Source organism: Seriola lalandi, unplaced genomic scaffold, assembly GCF_002814215.2.
Source record: "Seriola lalandi dorsalis isolate HSWRI2012SDOR001 ecotype SW California unplaced genomic scaffold, Sedor1 jcf7180002054383, whole genome shotgun sequence".
NCBI classification, from domain to species: Eukaryota; Metazoa; Chordata; class Actinopteri; order Carangiformes; family Carangidae; genus Seriola; species Seriola lalandi.
This window is the reverse complement of record NW_019524936.1, coordinates 336,178-358,858: the sequence shown is the minus strand read 5'-3', so window position 1 is coordinate 358,858 and position 22,681 is coordinate 336,178. Positions and strand designations below refer to the sequence as shown.

The window sequence follows — 22,681 nt, the reverse complement described above, 5'->3', positions numbered from 1 at the left end:
TGCCCTAAATATGAATGTTAAGTGTCTCTGTTTTGGAACAACAGTCTTACTCGTACTTCAGTCCTTTTATTGATGCTACAGTAAATATTTGTCAGTATCTTTTAATCTGTTCTATTTACTCTATCTAATCTATATTAAAAATAAATGATTTACTGGGAGATTACAAACATTTTCTAATCGCTGTACATATTTGTGCAAAAATTGTTTTGTGTGTTAAATATTGACAATTTTGTGAAGAGGAGAATGACAGGTTTAGGTGAGCGGAGAGGATGACATGCAACAAAGGTCCCAGAGGCCGGACTTGACCTGGGGACTTTGTAGTTACATTGTGTGTGTGTGTGTGTGTGTGTGTGTGTGTGTGTGTGTGTGTGTGTGTGTGTGTGTGTGTGTTTCATCTCGTAGATGGACCCAGTGCAGAAGGCAGTGATCAACCACACCTTTGGCGTGGCCCCACCCAAGAAGAAACCTATCATCTCCTGTAACATCTGTCACCTGCGCTTCAACTCCACTGTAAGTCAGACACTTCACTGTCAGTCTTTTAGCTGATGTCACAGAAGAAAGGTTTTGGCTTCTTTGAGTTTTCAACTGGTAAAACTGTATTGGACAAAGTCTTTGGTGGAAGGTGGAAAACTAACTTTGACCACACGGTCTGTTTTTTGGTAGAGCGTACTCATGAATTAAATCAACCCATGAGACATTATCTCACTTACTAAGTGTTACACATTTTAACCCCGTTGATGCATGCTTAAAGCCATCTTTGCCAGATTGTCTTATCTGAAGGTTATTTTTTGATTATTTCTGCTGTCAGGCAGCCACATATTTGAACCACATTTAATATGTTTACATACAACTGGTCTTAAAAGAACGTTGAACAGGCTATTCTTTATATCAGGCCAATCAGCATACTTCTGCTGCTTCGGTTTTTTTAATCAATCACTGGGTTTTTAAAAGGAAACCAGTCAGCTAATTCTATGGGTTTTTTTCTCCTTATCACACCATCATATTCATTTGGCTCCCATTCCTGTGGAGTTTGTTTACACATATTTGCATTTATATTGTCAGGAGGAACCTGGCAGAATGACAATGACTCTTCTTTGTATGAATTGTGAAACTTGAAGGAGGCAGGACACTGGTGATGGACCATTATCCTACCCTTACTTCCTCATTTGTCTCTTTCTCTTTTTCTACTCTTTACTTTTGGACATATAGTGATGATGTCAGGAGTCTGTTTCTTAGCTAACAGGCTCTCTCCTCCTCCCCTCTGTGCTACCTGCAGCTGAGCTGAGAGTGCTGGTTGACCCAGGAGTTGGATGCCAGGTTGCAGGCAGGTACCAGGTCCCAACAGGGGGCAGCACTGAGCAGCTGGAATTTGCACCCCACAAAGAAAATTGGTTAAAGGAATAGTTCAGAATGTTTAAAGTCTATTTGTGTTTTATACTCACTGCTTGTGTGGTACATAGGTTTCACTGTCACAGACGTCTGCCATTAAATTTCACATTGGACTTACAGCTTCAGCTTGCCATCCAAAGTTGGGGAAAAAGGGCAGCAGTTCATTGTGCTAATTTTAATTGGTTATTTTAGTTTAGAGTTGTTTTTATTGAGTATACCAATGAGGAATTGTAATAAATTGAGGAAGAAATTAATGGAAAAAATAATAATAAGAAGAAGAAGAAATTTGGGCATAACAATGGGCCTTTTTTAACACTGCTCTAATCAATATTTTTCTATTAACAATGGATGCAAGTGGTTGCTTGTCATGACAAACCCACAGTGAATTATCACTTGACTCTGTAGTCCCTCATTATCTCTACATGTGTTTTAGCATCTTTTATACAGCCCACAACTTCACTATTTTGTTTCAGTCTCACTGCTCTCCTAGAGTCATTTCAGCAGCAGGCAGCCAGTTTCATTGAAAAGTAACCTGCTTTTCAATGAAACGCAGGTTGCCCAACAATAAATGGCAAAGTTAGTGACTAGCTTGTGAACATAGTGGAGCAATTAGCAGCTAAAGAGGCAGATATCTGTTTCAGGAGTTGGTGGAGACCAGAACAGGGAAAAGAGGAGAGTGACTATTGGGTTTAGATTTGACAGGTGGCTCAAAATAAATGCTGATGGAGCTTCATGTCTGCTGGATGTTGCTAACATGTTATATATAACAACTTAATATGGTTATAATAAGTGTTTACAGCTACTTCCACCGCCCACCTACACTAAAGTTAACAATGATATAGTGCTGTAAAATCATCTTGGCAGTGGCTGAAGTAGCAGAGTAGAGAGCAGGAGAGTGCTTTATTGAATTAAATGAGGTTGTGAATTTGACCGTAATGGAAAGCTGAAGCTGTTTGTTAAGTATAAAGACAAAAATCAATGACTTGATAACTACTACATATAATATGTAGTAGTCTATAGGTTTCGGTTTCATAACTGAAACATATAAACTACAATATGAAAGGTGTATGTAAGACAGAAATAGACTAGACTATTCCAAATTATTCCTTTAAGGCTGTAAACTCACTGAAAAAGCATGAAAGTTTCAACCCTGAAGGATCAAACATGATATTATAATTGTGTTGCCCTTTTGTGGAGGACAGCTGCTGCTCGCTGTGTATGAAGAGTTTGGGCATCAGTGGTGAGAGAATGTGTAAATTCTGCTTGAATCAAGGTCAGCAGAGGTCAGACTCTTTCAGGTGTCTTTAACAGGTTTTTTTCTGTTGTTGTTGTTATTGGTTTATTTTTTTAGGTTACTATGATGGAACATAGTAAACCCATACTACACTGGCATGCCAGATAGTTCGGTAGTATGCAGATGAGAGCAGCTTCATCCCTCTGACTCAGCTGAAAATCACGCTGAATGGTTAATGTGCACTGACATTCAACGTAGCCAAAGGGGTCATACACCCTTTTGCTCAGCCCTGAATTCCCCACCACACACTTTGACCCACGGTGGTGCCCGTTCTGTTTGTGTAGCAGGCCAAGCTTTATGCAAAGTGTTGAATGGGAGACTTGTATCCCCTCCACTCTGTGCACACAGTCGCTAAAAGATCACCTCTACACACTATGAGTTTGAGTGTACATTAGCAGGGGCTGTACAGCGTGTGCCTGGAAACTGGAATGGATAATTTGAGCATTGACAAATTATCTAACAGCCTTGTGTGAAGCCGGACACTTGAAGTCTTGTTACACTGTTCCAAACTCAGACTCTTTGTCGATTTAGGGAGTGCACTTGTGTCTTTTCATATAGAGAAAGCGATTAGTGTTGCAAAAGTGTGTGCTCTTAAAGAATAAGGCTGGTTATGTTTTTATATTTTTCTCGTTTTTAACAAATCCCACAAAAAGAACAAAACCAACAATATGTTCCATCCAACCTCCCTACCTCAACCTCAAGCCCATTCATTCATTACTGAAGATTATGTGTCACAAATACTGTTTCATTTATTAAAAAAAGGGCTAAATAAGCTCAACAGCTGGGCACTGTCATTCTTTTTAGCTTAAATAGGAGTAAATACACCATTTGTCAGGGTCTATTGTCAGTGGCAGATTATTACACATTCGGCGCTCTAGTGAGTATTTACACCACCAGCACAGTGTATGTGGGATTGATTTTAATATACTGTACACCAATCAACAACAACTGGTTTTATTGTTGTGGCTGATTGGTGTAAACTACAGTGCCCTAGTTCATCATAATGGAAGAACATGTCACCCAGTGCACCATTGTGGGTATTTTATAATAGAAAAATAATGAAGGTCTGCAGCAGAGAGGAATAAGCTCTTTCAGGGTCCAGCTACACTACAGGCCGTACTGGTTCTGGACTTTTCATGGGATTTGTTGACAATAGGAAACATACAGAATATCACCAGCCTTATACCCTTTATGACTTCTGCTTGTTCTGTACACTTGATGTTGTGAATAGTTTGCTGAAGCTATACTGAACTTTTCACCTTTTGAGACTAGGTTATACACCTTTTTCACAGAGGACACTTTGACATGTCACAGTAGGAAAATCACAGGTGTAAAGAACATGATTAACGAGGGCTGAATAGCTGCCTCAGTTTCAGGGTCCTTGATTAGTGTTATTAGTAACACCTGTGCTTTCCCTACTATGGCAGTTCAAAGTATTTGCTGTGATTATATTCTAAATGTCTTAATATGTAAAAGAGGTAACATTTTTATCCAGTAGTAAACAACAAATAGGTCTAATATAGTTACTTTGTGACATTTTGTCATAGCAATTTGATCAAAATTAATTGATTTAAATAATAATAAAACTCAAGGTTCACTTACCAGCTTTTACCTGGATTTTCATCTGCCTCTCACGGTCTTCATCAGCAAATTGAGTTTGCTAAGTAAAAAATGTTATAGAATATTAAACATGAAAAATATAAAACCTATTATGTAGCTATGTGTGTATTGTTGTAGAAAATGAGAAACAAAACAATATCAAAATTACTTATTGTATTGCTGTTTGTTTTCTCAAGCTATGTGGTGCATACAAAGTGTAAAGATTTGATGTGTTTTTATGGAAATACTAATGTGTGTATGGGTTCCCAGATAACTGTGTTTTGCTTCAGCTGTTTTGTTTCACTATTGGTGCACTTCTCTTTGCTGGAAGCTGATCTTCCACTGTAGAGCATGTCTTGCTTTATCTACAGCCACTCAGAACCGTTTTTTGGATCCCAAATCTGCATGCATCTGTTGTCACGCTGCCACAAATGTGTTTTCTCTCGCTGAGGAAGGCACAGAGGTCATTTTGTGTTGCAGCAGAACGGACACGGGCCATTTTGTGTCAGAACAAATCAGTGGAAAGATGAGCCAGTGAGCTCAGAGGATGGTCATGAGATGCCATGAGTCCAACTGATGCTCATTTGTGCACAACCATGACGATGACGATGATGATCGAAATGGTGACTCTTCCTCTGAGTCAAATGCTCAATCGCATAATTTTTCCCCAACTCCATAGAAGCATGTGAAGCCAGAGAGATGGAACAGATGGAAAGATTACAGTTTACTGATTTCATGCTGTCCATTTAATCACTTTAATTTAATCAGTGATTCAGTGCATATAGTCGACATTGACTTTCCCCTCTGCTTGTTCTGCCTGCTTGTACATATTTTTGTGTGAATGTGTGTGCGCATGTGATGGTCAGACCCAGGCAGAGGCCCACTACAAAGGTCACAAGCATGCTCGCAAGCTAAAGGCATTGGAGACCCAAAGGAACCGGCAGAGGAACGGACACAGTCCATCCACAACGGGAAAAGACAGAGAGAGGGGGATGATGGGAGGAGGAGCGGTGCCAACAGACTCACATGTGAAAGACAAAAAAGGTATAAATCTTTCTTTTTTTAAAAGCACCCTCTCTCCATCCTCTGAGTAATTAGTGGTAATTGGAGAGACATAAGCACTAAGGCTTGGTTGCTGTCACTCAACTGGCTAATTACCAGCTATTACCTGTCCTTCTATCATTGGCCCTGTCAGATAGGTAATTACTCCCATCAAGCAAAGACATTCTGCAAGATGAGAAGCCTTAAAGCACTTAAAAAGAGAAGTTTGACATCTGAAGTCTGCAATCTGACGATGGATGTCGTAGGGTTGCTTCCTTTGATTTTGATTATGCTTGTAAATCAACAGCGGCTCAACACAACTCTCACTTGCAGTTTCTTGTTCCTATCATGAAATATGTTGTCACTTTGTTAATTGACATGTCTACATGATTCATGTCAAACTCAGACTTAAGAGCAGAAGATTAAAAGAGGGAAGAGGTGGAAGCATGGACGACCAGAGGAGAGCCTGCGTAGCCATTAGCAGTGGCTAATTTCAGTAGCAAAGAATAAAACAGAAGAACACAAATCTAGTCAATTATCTTTCTAATTGCAAAATTATTTTTAGATTCACTGTTAGTGTAGATGTTGGAATTTAAATGGTAGTAGCAACAAGAATTTTTCTTCAAACTCAAGGTTCATGGTGATGTTTTCAAATGTCTTCTTTTGTCTTACCGAAACTCAGATATTCAATTCAAGATGTTATGGAACTGCTGAAAAGCAGGTAATCAGCAAAAAAGTTGGAATCAGCAATGTTTGTAATTTTTTCTTGAGTAAAACTCCCATATTATTAATCAATAAGCAAAATGATGCCAATGAATTTTCTTTTCTTCAATTAATTGACTAATTGACTAACAGTCTCAGCTCTAAAGATTAGCCAAGTGTGAAAGTTGCTTTGCAAGTTGCTTTGGTACTTTATTGCCCAGCTCAGTGCACAAGACAGAAGCAGAGGTGCAACAAAATGCTCTCCAGACAGATGAGTGTTCACTGAAGCTTTCGTTTACAGAAATATCTGCAAAATATTCACAAAATTACAGGATTTCAAAAAAAAAATCTACTCACGCACAATTCTCCACAGTTATTGTGTTTGAGATGAAAAGAAATTAAGTTATTCAGGGTTTATATCGGGGAAAGGCGATCTAGACTTTCTAGAATCTACCACCTGACGCATCCTGGCAACCCCCCTTTAGCATTTCAGCCACGCCGTGGTGCACTCCACAACCGACCGGGACTGAGTGTGAATATCATACGGCCCCACCCTCTCCTCTGAGCTCTGAGGGTTTAGGAACTTGGAGAAAAGCCAGCGACCGGCGCCCAGTAGTTTAATAAAAGTTTAAGAATTAATCACAGATGTAAATGGTGATGGTTTGAGTTGGTGTGATCTTTCAAAGCAAAGAGATGCTTATGGAATAATTAGTGTCTTATTAGTGTCTTACCATTTTAATGTTAATAGCATTGTATAATTCTTCATTTAATACGAGATGAAATTAAACCAATGAAGAACTCATCATAAAAAGATCCCCTCAGGTCTGAAGGCCACCCCATTTATATTGCACTTTATCCATTTTTATCTTTTGTGCAAAGTGCACTGCAATTATGTGCAAACAATGAAGGTGTGCTCCGATATGCCCTCACTGACCATGTTCATATTACCTAGCTTTACTTTGTAACTGTGTTTAAAAAAAAAAAAAAAAAAAAAACTGGTATCAGCCTGTAAAACCCACCATGTATAACTCTGTTGTCCATGTAAACAGCACTTTAGCTTGTTAAAATACACAAATCTCCAGACAAAATACCAAGGACATGAGTGGCCTTAATGGTGGCCACAGCCCAGGATCCTTTCCATATTCTTAATGTTACAGCTCTTGGTTCTTCAGCAACCCTACCTACAAAAGAGCTGCTGTAAAACTTTGATGACTTTGGTCTCTTTTTCTCTCTCAGTCATTTGTCACTCGGCTTCTCATTCTGCCTGACTAAAAAATTTCGCTATCTTCCTTTTCTCTGCTCTGTCTACCTTTCCTTTTCATTATTGATCTCCCCCTCCCATTTTCTTCCAGCACCTATCAATTTCCGTCTAACCACATAATGATAAGCTTGTTACATTCAGCAGTTGCCATGGTTGTTGATTGATGGTCACAGAGGGAGCTTCAGCAGAGGGAGTGAACAAATGAAAGAGAGACAGAGGGAAGGAGGAGGAATGATTGAGATGGCAGAAAAAATAAGGAAAAGATATGGAAATTAAAGAGATGATAGAGCAGAAAAGGAAAATAAGTAGATGCGGATGAAAAAAAAAAGTATAATAACAAGGTTATGTGAAAAAAACAGAACAAAGAAATGACAGGTAGGCAAAACAAAACAACTGACAGGAACATCATATTTCTCTTCTTGCATTTGTCAAGAAACTGTATTTCTAACTTGATTGTGTAGATATCATGTACTGCCATAATATTATAGAACCGTGTTTATAGATTTATTTTTACCTGTACTGGCAATTATATGTCGCAGATGACCATGCACAGCAGCAGGTACACACTTAATAGTTAGCAGGAGAAAGGAGAAATGTCAAAGCTAAAAAAAACAATCAGATGCTATAATCTTAAAAACTATATGTGGATTTGGAAATACATGCATTAATTGATATGTATAGATATTGTAAAATTCAGTTTAAAAGAATGCTATAATTTACTGTAAGTCCTGCTACTAGGATTTATGATCACTTTATGAACATTTCATAACGTATAACATAGACACTATATTAAACACTATAATTTAGGTGCAATTGTAATCAGTGACTAAAACGTTAGTGCTATATCCAGCAGCCACTTAGCCTAGCTTTTTACCTTTTGGATAGAGCCAGGCTAGCTCTTTCCCCCTGCCTACAGTCTTTATGCTAAGCTATTATAATGGCTGCTGGCTGTTGTTTTAAACTTATTGGACAGATATGTCCTCTAATCTTAGTATTTCCCAAAATGTAAAACTATATCTATAAATGTTTGGTCAATATCCAAAAAGATTAATGGTTGTTTCTCTAAGTTTCTGTCTGCACTTAATACAATACCATCTGAGAACACAGGTAGTCTTCCCCAAAATAGTATAATGGTATACTTTGCATTAACAGATGTTTATCCTTATTCAGCTATGATATCAATATATACATCATATTGTAATATCACATATAAATTGGGTCATAGTGTAACCTCTGTTTTTATCGCTCCATCCTCAGGCCCAAGCACCTCCTCTCAACCTGCACCCCAGCAAACTGAAAACACCCAGGGGAGTTCACTGGCAGACACTCCTTCCTCGCAGCTTTCATCCACGGACTCCTCCTCCGCACGCCGCTCTCCTCAGCTGTCCCCACAAGTCCCCCCTGCCTCTCAGCTTTCTGATCTAGCCTCAGAGAGTCCCCATGTGGACGGGAGCAGCCCGGCCACCGGTTCAGCCCCACGCTCTGACCTTCAGGGAAGCGCCACGGGAGGTGAGGAGGAGGTGGCGAAGGTGGACGAGGCTAAGGCAGCCAAGAGCAACAAAAAACAACATCTTCACTGTCCTACGTGCAAAGTTACGGTCAATTCCAGCTCCCAGTTGGAGGCTCATTGTAGTGGTATGTCCTATATGATACTAAAACACTTAAGTTAACATTTGTGAGCCACTTTGCCATTTGATCCTTGTTGTAAAAATGATATGGAAATGTTTCATCAACTTTTATGTTTAACAGATTGTCAAATGAAATTTTTCCCTCTTCTCTGATTGGCTGAATCAGGCTCGAAGCACAAACAGATGCTGGACGGTCAGAACAGCAGCCACTCACAACGCAGGGTTAAGATGACATCATTGCCCAGACCCACCTGTCGAATTAAGCAGCGAATGGGCAGCAAGACCAGAGCGGTTGTTGGTGTATCCAGTCAGCCCTTTCACTGTGAATTGTGCCAGGTGTCTGTCAACTCAGAGACACAGCTGAAGCAGGTATTTGGGTTTATGCAAATATAATGAATGTGACTAGTTTTACTACTATATAAACCACTTGCCGCTGACAACTAAAAAGACATATATTATATATTTATTAAATATATTACTTATATTCTAGTAGGTAGAATATGTCCTGACTGAATAGCTGATCTGTGTATCCCTATCCCCTCTTAGCACATGAACAGCAGGAGACATAAAGAGCGTTTGGCTGGGAAGCCTGTCAAGGCAAAGTTCACCCCCTACAATAAACTACAGCCCAGTGCTGTCTTAGCGGTAAGAATTTGTCACACACACTCACATACATACACATACATTTGATTGCTTTTATTTTTGCCCATGTTGTACATTGCCATTAAAGAACAACAGTACATACATATACTCGGTAGATGCAAATGTTAAGCTTTGCCTGGCACGTCGACATACAGTATTTGCAAGTCTGATAGCTGGTGAGTGGTTGATGCAAATAATAAGTTGTCTATATGTGCTATTTGAAAATAAGTGCCTTGTTTTAACTCAAGATTTGAAGATGCTATAGAATGAAGTTTATCTCTAACAATCTGTTACCTTCAGCTTTTCTGTTCAAAAGAGTGATGGAGCAGCAGTAGGTGTTTATTAGGAAGCCACTACAGTTGGTGTACACACTGTATCATTGCCAATGTTTGCAAATTTTTGAAAATACTACCATTTATAGTTTTTCATTTGTTTTTGTAGGATTTAAAAAGTTCTTTTGTCTTGTGTGTTAGACTAAACTGGCCCTGCAGAAGCAGCTGTCCAAGGCCCTGCCAGCAGGTTTCCTGACCAGCCCTCTCAATCCAGCTGCCTTGTGCACCATGGCGCCCGGACCCTTAGCACTACGGCTGCCATCAGGTCCCACAGCCATCATACAGGGTCCCCTGATCAGCCCCACGCTCTTCAGGCCTGCCCCAGGACCTCTGAGGGCCACACATGCACCCATTATCTTCTCTCCTTACTAGCAATGAGCCAAACTAGGATGGATGACCTACAGTAGAGTGGACCTAACAGGGCCAAAGCTGGACAAAGCAGGGGACCCCTGAGTGACAACAGGACACTATGCAGCAACAGCAAGGGCAGCATATCAGCATGTCAAGTTTGGCAGGTTCAAGACATGAGAACAGTATGCACAATCCCCTGGTGCGGATCGAGATATCAGCGCTGACTGACCAGTGTCTCTCTCCCTTAAAAATGGAAAGACCGGGGTGTCGTGGTAGCGTAGTGGTCTAAGCAGGCGCCCCATGTGTGGAGGCTACAGTCCTCGCTGCAGTTGGCCCCGGTTCCAATCCCGCATCGGACGGCCTTTCGCTGCATGTCATTCCCCCTCTCTGCCTCCCCGTTTCCTGTCTCTCTCCACTATACTATCAAATAAAGGCATAAAAAGCCCAAAAAATATACTTAAAAAAAAAAAAAAAAATGGAAGGACCATCACTCAGCTGTTTCCTCTCAACAAACTGTTGAGTGCATGTTCCCCGGGGTCAGGACCCCTCTGGAAGCCATAATGACAAGCATTGTTAGTTTTACTTATAGGACTATAATAGACAAATACACTAGGGTGTGTAAATGTTACTAAGTGTTTGTTGCCTAAATTCCTTCATTTTCAGAGTTTTCTAGTATAATACTTCATCCCTGCATTTGTTTTCATAACCAAATCTAAATGAGGAAAATCCAGATTGTGTTAATCTCCCATGGCTCCTTCCATATAACCCCCTCCACCTGTGAAAAGACAAAGGAGATCCATATCTTTGGATTGCTGACAATGTTGCATCTCAACAAATGTATGTCATCAGCCATTGCCTGATGTGGATGCCTTTTCTTTATAGTTTATTTAAGATATATACACATTCATTTTTTGCTCTCTTGCTCTCTGTGTAATGAGGTGACAATCAACCGCCGCCATGATAATGATGCCAAGAATACTTGCTAAATGGAGACAGACTTACATGTAATGCATACAATGACATTATTTAGTTAAAAAGAAACTTGCATTTCTTTGACATGAGCCATTCTAACATCTTCAGGTGACAGTTAGATAAATGATTTAAGATTTTACAACAGCTTGATGCTGTTTGTGCAATATGAAGCGACGGCCTGATTTGTGCTGTTGTCCAAAATTAAAAAAGGTAACCACATTTTTAAATGTGTCTTTATTAAATGTGTCTTTTTTATAGAGTTGTATTGAAAAACTGTGTTCTTTCATTTCAGAAATCCTTCTCTCACCTGATTGTGCTGAATCATCCTAAGCAATATGTATTTTTGAATTGTCACCTGGTGAAATTGATTAGTGTAACTGCATCAACTGCAATAATGTAAATTATTATGTGCTAAAATGTCAATACTGTATTCTATATGAGCTTATAAATAGTACTGTTTTTTTAAACAGTTGTGGTTGTTTTTTTCTTTATATGCATGAGCCGTTTTAGGGTTCATTATAGTTTTTCAGTGAGTATACAGTACTTTGTTTATTAATATAGTTGTGGACAAGAACACAATATAGATATAAATAAGAAACACTACTTTTTAATCCAGGCACACTGTACTAATTTACATCATTAGTATGATACTGTTGTTATTTCATTTACTTAAAGGTCAGCGAATATCATTAGCACAGAACATTTTATTTTTGAGAAAATCTACTTATTTTGGATCAACAAACAAGCAACAAATGTAGCACCCTAAATGTGTTCGTCAGAAGCATCATCTAGCCTACTGTATATGAATTGCACTTGTATGTGTGGTGAAACACTGAACCACAGCAACACAAGGAAAGTGACTCTTGTCATCCCTTAAGCTAGTCAAAACAATATGGTGTCTGAGACCAGGAAAAAGTAATTGCCGATGTGTCCCTCAAATAGGAGTATACCCTATATTTTATGATACTTTGGTGCCCTCTAGTGGTATTTCACAAACAAGCGCAAGATAGGACAACCCAAGGTGTAAGAGAAGGAAGATGCCAGTGCTTTTCCCTGCGCATATATACATTTATAACAGTTTAACAAACAACGAATTATGAGTAATATTAGTTATCATGCTTTTCATAACAATGATAATATTAAAATTATTACTATTAATGCACAGACCTTGCTTAAAATCATGTTTAGTTTGTTTGATAGAGACCTGACACTTAAGGATAAATCATGTTTGCATGTTTACAAAGACCACTGTGCTAAACTGCCTCTTTGATTGATTTTCAATCAATGTTGTATATTTTAGGAGATGATGAACCATAAATAGAACGTACATTCGATGTTTTTACTGAAAAAGTAAGCACATGCGCTTTCTCAGCTCTTAAAATGGACATTATTTAAATGCAAAATTAGCTACAGCTTGTCCAGCTGTTTACTTTTGGCAGCTGGAGCTGCAGGCTCTCAGGTGAGCTCTGATCTCACAGTGAAATGGGTGGATGTAAGATTGAAAACTAAATACAAAGATTAGGTTTAAAGATAGGTTAATGTTATAGGTTAATACTTAAGGACAGAGCAACATGATAAAAGATGAGGTTTAAAGCTGGTTAAATATACAGTGTATGGTTGAAACAGTACCACATTGCTGTTTTTTTGTTTTGAAACACAATTTTTGAAAAGTTAATATAAGTAATTTTTGAATATTCGTTTTAGTCTCAGATTTACATTAATACATGTAAAATATTGTAAATTTAGAAAAGAAACGCCCAATGTTATGCTTTTGAAATAAATGTGTAGTGACCCAGTTTCAAATAAATAAATAAATAAATAAATAAAAAACTGCTACCGGAAATGACGTGCGTTCGCGTTCGTCCTTTCCAGAAAAAATGGCAGCTGTTGACATCGACGTGCCGGTGGAAACAGAGCCCCAAATCTACAACCAGGATGACCTGGAACGGTAAACACATAATTATCCACTGTGTTTAATTGTGCTGCGCATATTAAGCTAAAATAAACCGACTGAATTTATCCTTCCGCTCGCTGACAAGGTTCGGAAACAACAACACGGTCAGCCCGGAGACAAGCTAACAAGGCTAGCTTGCCGGGAGTAAAACGGTGGCAGCGTGTCTCCACTCTGCTAAATCTTTATTGTAGCGGTTTTTATAAATGGCGGGCGTTAGCGTTATTTTCAGCGGTTGAAATTATACAGAAAATTTTGGACTCTGAAAAGCAACTGAGGGAACAGTTGCTGGCCAGTGCTTCTCAAAACAAGTGAACTGTAGTGTTCTGACACATGCTCCGGGAAAGACATCCAAAAACTGTTGTATTTTGTAACTCACGTAGGTAACCACAGGTTTACTAATCTGCTTGTACGGGTACATTTTTCAATCTTAACATTTGAAATTAAGCATCAATACAGTTTCTTGCTCTATTTTCAGCAGCTAGTGCCTCTCCTCTTTCGAGAAACTTCCATGCGAGACAGGCAGGTAGCTAGCTCTTAACTAGCCTTGGTGCTCAACTCTCAGATGAAGTTACAACTAATGCCCAAACATCTAAACAAATCTCAGTTATTTAAAAAAGAAGATTCCCTGATAAAACAACGACGTTTTCAATAGTTTTAGAAAAATAATGATGAACATCTGGCGGTTTTAGCTAGCCATTGTTAATGAATCAGCTTGGTAGGCAGGTCATCGCTCAAAGTACACTTTGTGTTTCACTTCAACAGTAACACATGTGGTTCTAAGAAAAAATTAGATATAATTAGATAAAAAAATATATATTATTATAAAAAATATTACGTAAATAAGTTTTTACAATCAATAACAATGAAAATTAGACCCTTCCAGGCTCAGAAAAATGTCATGTGTTGTTAAGCACTGAAATAATCCAAGTTATTAGAATGAGGGCGTTGTCAAGGTCTCAATAAGGATCATTATGGTTTAGCTGTAAGGTTTGAATACAGTCAGTCTGTCTGAGCCAAGTTGAGCAGGAAAATCAAGGTGTCACTGTCATGCTATGTAGAAGAATGTTAATACTAAAGTTTGATAACCAGGAACCAAATTTTAAATCATATTCAAAGACAAAAGTGATGCTTATCAGTAGCTAAATCATCAGAGACATTGAAGGTCCCCAAGTCTGGCAAAAACCATGGGTTGAAATGATGATTTTTGGAATCCTGTATTGGAGGGATCATGTTCAGTTTGATCCGTTAACTCTAGACTGTTAAAAAAAAAAAATATATATATATATATATATATATATCCAAAAGACCACAATCTATTAGGATTCCAACACAACTCAACTGGATCTTTAGTGGTGTCTACAAAACACCACATAATGGACAGATGAGCATTAGACCATCACTGTGACTACTATAGTAAAACCTTCAGAATTACCTCCATTTACATATACATTTTTCCCGAAAGAGAATAATCAGATCTTCATTGAAGTTACAATTATGAACAAAGACAATCTATTTTAAATGCACAGTATGTAACTTCTCTCAATCAAAGCAGTAACAAAAGACAATGTTTGGTGATGTTGTGAAATACCATGGGATCGTGGGAGTTGTTGTCTTCACCACCATTGCCATCGTTGCAGTCACATTCGACTGGTAAGGATTTCCCCTGTGTCCTCCAAAGTTCTCTTCTTCAAAACAAATGGACCAGGTCATTAATACTGGTCACAACATTAGATAAAATAGTTTCACGTTAAAAATCGTCCTGAAGAGGCTGCAGCCACTAATGTTTGTTCAGTTTGTTTCTCTGAAAGCTTATGATCCAGATGTTCAGGAGCCTTTTACCAGGAGCTGAATTATCCGCAGAGGTCTCCTCTGTTCCAAAACAAACAACTAGGTGATTAAATTAAGTAAAAATGCAGAATAAACCAGGTTCATGTTAAAAATCTGTGTTTCTCCAACACTGTTCTGTGGACTCAGGATGTTTTGGAGGGTGGAGTTGAGCTGCTGCTAGCGTTTGCTTGGCTTGTCTGCTAACTAATGATCCAGTGGTCAGATGACTATAATCCTCCATATGGTTTAAATATATAATTAAAAACAACCAAGATCTATAAAGTATATCTTAAAAATGTGACTTAAAACTGGATAGAAAAAGTCAATTTTGACCACTTTTGGCAGAAAACCACAATGCCGACATGCACACAGGGGATATGACGTTATTGACAGGCAACCAAATGAAACAGGCCATTACGGTTGAAAATTGCTAGAAACATTTGTGATAATGTAAATGCACGACTCAACAAAATATTAAACATAGGTCTAGTCATTTTTAGACATTTTAGTGCTTCGAAATTACATATAATACTGTAACTAATAACACACAAATCATTGTGTTCTTGTCCATATTGAAAACATCATCCCAACATTCACGGCATAGGCTGGAAAAAGTATTTGTACCCCTTGGGTAACGGTATCAACAAAAGATAAGTCAGGATTTATCCAAGTCCAATCAATGAAACCAGGTTGGAGGTGCAGGTTAGAGCTACTGTGACCTATAAAAAAAAACACTTAAAAATTTTGAGTTTCCTGTTCACAAGAAACATCTGCTGATCAAGAATTGTTGATTTTCATAAAGCTGAAAAGGGTGACAAAGAGTTTAGGTATTGATCAGTCCACAGTCAGACAAACTGTCTATAAATGGAGATGATTTGGTTCTGTGTCTACTCTCTCTAGAAGTGGGCACCCAGCCAAGATGACTCAAAAAGCACACTTTTGGTTGAATATTTTTACAAAGGTAATCCTTATGCCACTGGAGCACAACCTTTACATATGTGAGTAAATATTCTTAGCTGTGTGTGCCTTATCACAGATGTTGTGTATTGATATATAATATATTGTTTGGTTTGGTTTTTGCATCCGTTATGGTCTTGGTCACTGTGGCACATGCCTCTACCGAGCCCTTTTTTCTATCAAACACTGACTCTGCCTGTGCAAGTTTTTTCGTACTTAGTCAGTGACGTTACATCAGTTGATGGAAAACGCCTACCGTGTCTTTGTTTTGGGTGTGGCCTGAATTTAAATGCTTCGACACACAGAGGGCAACACAACAGTAGAGTCTTCCTTATGTGAATCAAGATGATTTACCCTTTAGCACTTGGCATGTCTAGTAGGAGTGCAGCAGGTGAATTTCACTGCTATGTTTAGTACTTCAGAACTGTGTGTACCCTGCTCTGCTGTCCCAGTTCCAGGTGTAACACACCACACTCGAGCCCCTTCAGACATACTCACACTCTGCCCCATCTGCAAGAAATTCTCAGATCGATATAAATGACAATTTGATCGGTTTCTCGCTGAATAATTTTGTTTTGTTTTGTATCTTATCAGTTAATTTGTTTTAGCTTAGTAAAGTACCTGTTCCACATTGACATTTGTTTCCGTTTCTCTTTCCAGTCAGGCTGAAGGCTTCAAAGAGCAAGGAAATGCACTCTACAGCAGGAAAGATTACTCTGAGGCTTTCAACTATTATACCAAGGCCATCGGTGAGATTACCACTCAGTAATTTTATTTTTCAGTATTTGGGTGGTTGTACACAGCACCCATTGAACACCTGCTGTACATCTCTTAGCAAATCAGCAAAACAAATATCATAACAAGTGAAATTTTTATTAACAATTGAGTCATTGCTCCCCATCCTAGTGCATTTTCCAATACATGTTCATACATAATTGCACATTTTCAGTATATTGGAAGGATATCTCTACTGTTGGTGACTACCCACATCTCGGTGTGCCTGTGTAACATGGATTTTTTTTCTCTCATCTTAAGACGCTTGCCCCAAAAATGCAAGTTATTATGGCAACAGGGCAGCCACCCTCATGATGCTCTGTCGCTTTCGAGAGGCCCTTGAAGATTCCCAGCAGGCTGTGCGGCTGGATGACTGTTTCATGAAGGTCAGTTTGAAGAGACCCTCAACTCAGCGGCATCATCTTCATTCTCAGCTTTGCACACTTGTCCTCAAACCCTGGTTGTATTTGCAGAACAGAGTTGGATATGTAGAGTTCTTACACAGTTTTTACACATAGGACATGTGCCCTTTCTGTCACACAGGGGCATCTGCGCGAGGGTAAATGCCACCTGTCTTTGGGAAATGCCATGGCGGCCAGTCGCTGCTTTCAGAAGGTTCTGGAGCTGGAGCCCAGCAACAGAGAGGCCCAGCAGGAGGTGGGGATCACCCAAATGTTTTTCATTTTATTTAATCACAATAGAAAACAAACATTTGAATCATATACCACAGTCATGGAAGTTAATTTGCATGACTGCATCCTCACACTCATCTCGTCACATTTTAAAGACAGTGCTGATAGATGACTATTTTATTTTAGGATAAGAACGCAGCAACTATCCTGGAGTACGAGCGAATGGCAGATTTTGGCTTTGAAAAGCGGGATTTCAGAAAGGTATTTTGCACCCATTCCTTGTTTTCACCAAACTCACAATGGGTACTTCCTCATCTCAGAGTGTTGTCTATTTTTATGACTGTTAGTCATAGAGTTTCTTAAGTTGTTGACAGACTATTTGCAGAAATCTTCTGTTTAAACAATTTGAAAATTTTTGTGTAACTGGAAAAGCAACATGTAAAATCTTTAGCTTTTACGAAGCTCTGATATTTGCATTTCTCATGTCTGAATGTAATGATAGAGTGTAACAGATGTAATGTGTGGCTCTTTTCCTGATCCAGGTGGTGTACTGTATGGACCGAGCCTTAGCTATGGCTTCTGCCTGCCACCGATTCAAAATCCTCAAGGCTGAGTGTCTGGCTCTGCTGGGACGCTATCCAGAAGCTCAGTCTGTAGCAAGGTAGGAATAGTTGAGCTTTTATTATGAAGAAACAGGTGTTAGGTTAATGGTGTATGATTATTTTGTTACAGTGACATAATTTTTTTCTCCTGTCATTATTTTATCTTAAGTACAAATACAGGGGCTGTTTTAGTAGTTTTCCAGTAAGAGGTCTTCATGGCTGCTCTTTAAACAAAATTTTCTCTTATAGCGATATCCTGCGAATGGATTCTACGAACGCAGACGCACTGTACGTTCGAGGTCTGTGTCTTTACTATGAGGACTGCATCGATAAAGCCGTACAGTTCTTTGTCCAGGCTCTGCGCATGGCACCTGACCATGAAAAGGCTCGGTTGGCCTGCAGGGTAAGACTGTCATTTTGTGTGGTTGACTAAGGTTTGTACTGAGAAACAGGAATTTGTATGGCAATTCCTTTTTGTTTGAAATTTGTAATATAGAATATGTAAAATAACCCAAATTGAAATATGATAAATATTTCTTTAAAAGTAATACAGGGACTTTGTGTTTTCTTAAATCAGAATGCCAAAGCCTTAAAGGCCAAGAAAGAGGAGGGCAACCAGGCATTCAAGAACAACAACTATGAAGCTGCCTACCAGCTGTACACTGAGGCCCTGACGATAGACCCCAACAATATCAAGACCAACGCTAAACTCTACTGCAACAGAGCCACGGCAGGAGCAAAGGTAAAAGATTACAAGTCAACTCAAGTTTCGTACTATATTTTGACATAGGCTTGCACAGTATCCTCACGTCTCAGAGAGCAAGGATATCGTATGCAATTGCATGGAAGGCAGTCACACTGATCACACTTGATCAATAATACTGTCTGATTATTTGCTTAAAAATAGAAACCCTGCGTAGCACTTCTAGCTCTTTGTCTCCAGTCATTTCACTGTCATTAATTCTTCCTCTACAACAGCTGAAGAAACTGAATCAAGCCATTGAAGACTGCACCAGTGCAATCAAACTAGATGACACATACATCAAGGCCTACTTAAGAAGAGCTCAGTGGTATGCAATACAATCAACATGAGTACGATTTCCCTAATTTGTGTGTTTTGTTGTTTAGCATTGTTCAGTTTTTGAATGACTTTTTGTGACCCCGTGTAGTTTCATGGACACAGAGCAGTATGAAGAGGCTGTACGGGACTATGAAAAAGTTTACCAGACAGAAAAAACGTCAGGTAAGCTGCTGCCATAGTTGTCTTATATTGTCTGAACTGATTCACTACCTGGTCATGTTTACACACACACTCACATGGCTTGATTTTCATTTGATTGCTGTAGATCACAAGCATCTGCTGAAAAACGCACAGCTGCAGCTGAAGAAGAGCAAGAGGAAAGATTACTACAAGGTGCTTGGGGTCGGCAAGAACGCCACAGAGGACGAAATCAAAAAAGCGTACCGCAAACGAGCCCTCATGCATCATCCAGGTAGCTCCATTGTTTTACCCACATGCAGAATGTTAGATTATATTTGATGGTTGTATATCATAAGGTCTCTGTATTTTATCATTATCTTGCAGACCGCCACAGTGCAGCAACTCCAGAGGTGCAGAAGGAGGAGGAAAAGAAATTCAAAGAAGTGGGCGAGGCCTTCACTGTGCTGTCCGACCCAAAGAAGAAGATCCGCTATGACAACGGGCACGACTTGGAGGATGACGGCTCCTTTGATGGTGGAGGTAAATGCTTGTTGTGGTTTTTTTTCTTTGGCTGGATTTAAATTCAACCTGCAGGTCATTAGTGGGATGGAAGAGAACAGTTAATGATAGGAACTGTGGGACCATCTTGGTTGTGTGTAGGCCTACATTGGAAAAAGCGGACTATTTTTCTTGGAACCTCATAAGGATTAACACTTCAGTGTTTGGGTTTCTTAACAATTTTCATCGCAGTTTTACAGCCTTCAAACTGAATATGGATCAAGCAGGACAAAGGTTGATATTTGCTATGCTGTTCCATTTTGTCTGTTTTATGTAACTATAATAAATCAAATGTGCCTTTTTTTTCAACAGAAGACGTTTTGTCAAAGTAGGAAAAGCACATGTGTAAATAATACAATTAATGATAGCTGAATTATATTTGGCTACCTAAGTTTCAGGGTATTGATACTGTGCATGCTGGCTCACTGTCAGACTGTCATAGCTTTCAGGGAAACAGAGCCACTGATGTTGTTAGTAGCACGTGTGCTTTTCCTACTATGATAAGTCAGAATGTCTGCGGTGAAAAAAGCCTGTTGTAACCTAATGTGGCACATATCCCCATTCCGACTGATAGTCCATAGAAAATCTTAAGATCTTCTGTCTCTAGGGGGCGCCACAGATTCTAAACATTTTTCTGGGACAAATAATGTACTTCATTGCAAAAATCTTTCTAAAATTATGTAATGTGTTTGAGGGTTATATCAATATGATTGATTGTGATTAATTAAAGTGAGCAGAGTTTTTAGGCAAATGATCCAAATGATAGTATTTGCACTCCAAACATTTGGACATAAAATGGTGTATTAAAGAGGCCACAATACATAGAACACCAATAAATGCATCATACCTTTTTTTTTTTTATTCTAGAATTGTATCTAGAAAGTTTTATTTTTGGTCTATATTCAAACTTTCTGCTGTATTAATTGCCACTGAACTTCATACATTTATAAAAAAATGTTTTTAAAAAAACCCAAAAAACAGCAGAAACCAAATTTATCTTTTTTCCATATTCACTGTGATATACATAACTGTTTTTAAGTATTATGCACTGTATTGAAGTTTTGAAATTTATGTCATCTTAATTTCCATTTTGTTCCTGAAGGCCATCATCACCTGCTAATCCCACCATATTTACCTTTGCTTTCTCTCTAGATATTGATGCCAACAACATCTTCAGGGCTTTCTTTGGTGGCCATGGTGGAGGATTTAGTTTCGATTCCAGCCCAGGTGTGTTTCTTTCCAGTTTAAACACCTTTTTAAGTTTATTGAAACATGGCAGACTCACTTTGAGAAGGTGCTTCCTATTAACTGAGTTCTTTCTTCTTTCTTTTTCTTTTTTTTTTTTTTTTTACTTTTTCCAGACTCTGGACCTGGAAATTTCTTCTTCCAATTTGGCTAAAGCAAAGGACCATGTGGGAAAATGGCAGCCCTGCAGAGGACAAAATCAAGTTGGACCCACAGTCACTTTGTAATGCTCATACTCCTGCAAAATCTCCCAACATTTTTTTTTTTTTTTTTTTTCCCAAAGAGATTTCTGATTATTGCATTCACTACTAAATTTACTCCTTACATTGATGCTAACAAACATTGGGAAGGACAATTCAGAGGCTTTAGTTATAAATTAATGAAGATAAAGAAGTTTGGATCAGCTGATTCAGAGCATGTCATTACCAAAAATCTTATTTCTAATTAAATCTAATCTTGTAAAACTGCCTCGACCTTCCTAAAGGTGATCAGTAAGGAAAGCTTTGGAAATATAAGCATCATGGTTGACTATCTTTTAGAAAACATAACATGACATACATTTTAGGGTTCTCCTGGGACAGCAGGTCTATTGAGCAAGAGGCAATGTACTGTTGAAGTTCAACGTCAAAACTGACCTCAGGACAGCCTGTTGTGGACAACACTGGTCTCTTGCAAATGTGTGTCCAGGTTTTATTGGCTCACTTGCCAAATATAGAATCGACTTGCTGGGCTTTTGTTTCTTCTCCTCTTCTCCATGCTGCATTGTATATTTGATTCGAATGTACAGCATTTTGTGTCCATAAACTTTTATTTCCTCAGTCTTCCCTCAGTCTATTTATATTTATTGTACTGTGTATTCTAGACTGTATGCAGCAGAATGCCATTGTCTTCGTCTTCCTCCTTTTTTAAGAGACCCATTTGTACATGATTTCCACATTATTGTCTCTCAGAGTTTCATTTTCTGAAACAGGCCAAAATCAGCATACATGCACCTACAGATTGTCCTCTGTTGAAAGCACCAATCACTCATCTGTCCCACTGTCCTATTCAAATTCAAGTGGTGCCTTACCAGAGTGAGCAGATCAGTTAACCTTCTCACAGTGAAACCTAAAACAAAAGCTGTGGAGTAAGCCACATCCTATTTCGAAATGGCAACAGTCACGCTTGTATAGCAACTTGTCACTTCATATGAAAACTTTTTTTCATGTTTGGCCAGTAAATTGCAAGTACAATTTTGCAAGTAAATTCTTCATCCTGTCAACAATGAAAGAAATTTCGTTTAATGTCATCAATGCCGTCACACCCAGCTGTCACCCACTTATACTTGTCATGCATGTTTCTTCAGTACAGCCCATCTCCTTCTTGTTCCACCTGTTCAAAGGGGCACTGATAGTAGGTTGGAAGTTTCTGTTAATTGTTTTGTCACTGATCTGTGTATCATTTTTAAGAACTTGTCACAGTATTAACAAGACATGCTTTTCTTATTGCGTAAATAAAGGCTCGTCTTTTACTGTACTGTTGGACTTTTCTCTTAAATTGATTTATTGCGCTGTACTTAAGTAAAATTTGAGTGTTTGTTTTATGCTACTTTATTCTCAGAGGAATGTCTTATACTTTTTACTCCACTGCATTTGTCATATTAACTAGTTACTCTAGATTTTCCATCCAAAATGTACAATTATCTCAAAATTGTTATAGAATAAACTACCAGTATATTCTG

At 38.6% G+C, this 22,681-nt stretch overlaps 2 protein-coding genes across 3 annotated transcripts in view; both read left to right on the top strand.

Moving 5' to 3' along the window:
* LOC111657091 (zinc finger protein 385C-like) overlaps positions 1 to 11,678 on the top strand; it is a 75,280-nt gene extending 63,602 nt beyond the window's left edge. For both annotated transcript variants that reach the window (XM_023409078.2, XM_023409079.2), the window contains 6 exons: positions 403 to 510; positions 5,149 to 5,326; positions 8,544 to 8,921; positions 9,081 to 9,283; positions 9,461 to 9,559; positions 10,030 to 11,678. In XM_023409078.2, coding sequence (XP_023264846.2) covers positions 403 to 510; positions 5,149 to 5,326; positions 8,544 to 8,921; positions 9,081 to 9,283; positions 9,461 to 9,559; positions 10,030 to 10,260 — 1,197 coding nt within the window. In that variant the 3' untranslated portion in view covers positions 10,261 to 11,678. The remainder of the gene's footprint in view (positions 1 to 402; positions 511 to 5,148; positions 5,327 to 8,543; positions 8,922 to 9,080; positions 9,284 to 9,460; positions 9,560 to 10,029) is intronic.
* A 1,376-nt stretch (positions 11,679 to 13,054) lies between these two features.
* On the top strand, positions 13,055 to 22,476 carry LOC111657130 (dnaJ homolog subfamily C member 7-like). Its single transcript, XM_023409171.2, has 14 exons — positions 13,055 to 13,159; positions 16,610 to 16,698; positions 16,985 to 17,109; positions 17,267 to 17,380; positions 17,542 to 17,616; positions 17,898 to 18,016; positions 18,207 to 18,360; positions 18,535 to 18,699; positions 18,936 to 19,027; positions 19,127 to 19,200; positions 19,304 to 19,450; positions 19,543 to 19,698; positions 20,869 to 20,943; positions 21,078 to 22,476. The coding sequence occupies exons 1-14, from the start codon at positions 13,089 to 13,091 to the stop codon at positions 21,113 to 21,115; spliced, it is 1,494 nt and encodes a 497-aa protein (XP_023264939.1). The 5' UTR covers positions 13,055 to 13,088; the 3' UTR covers positions 21,116 to 22,476.
* Positions 22,477 to 22,681: the final 205 nt, after the last annotated feature.

Bases quoted from the DNA above. Each gene is read 5' to 3' on its own strand.
- LOC111657130 (XM_023409171.2), top strand. From the start codon at position 13,089: ATGGCAGCTGTTGACATCGACGTGCCGGTGGAAACAGAGCCCCAAATC. The intron at 18,017-18,206 runs GTAGGAATAGTT...TTTCTCTTATAG, and splicing joins GAAGCTCAGTCTGTAGCAAG to CGATATCCTGCGAATGGATT. The intron at 19,028-19,126 runs GTATGCAATACA...GACCCCGTGTAG, and splicing joins TACTTAAGAAGAGCTCAGTG to TTTCATGGACACAGAGCAGT.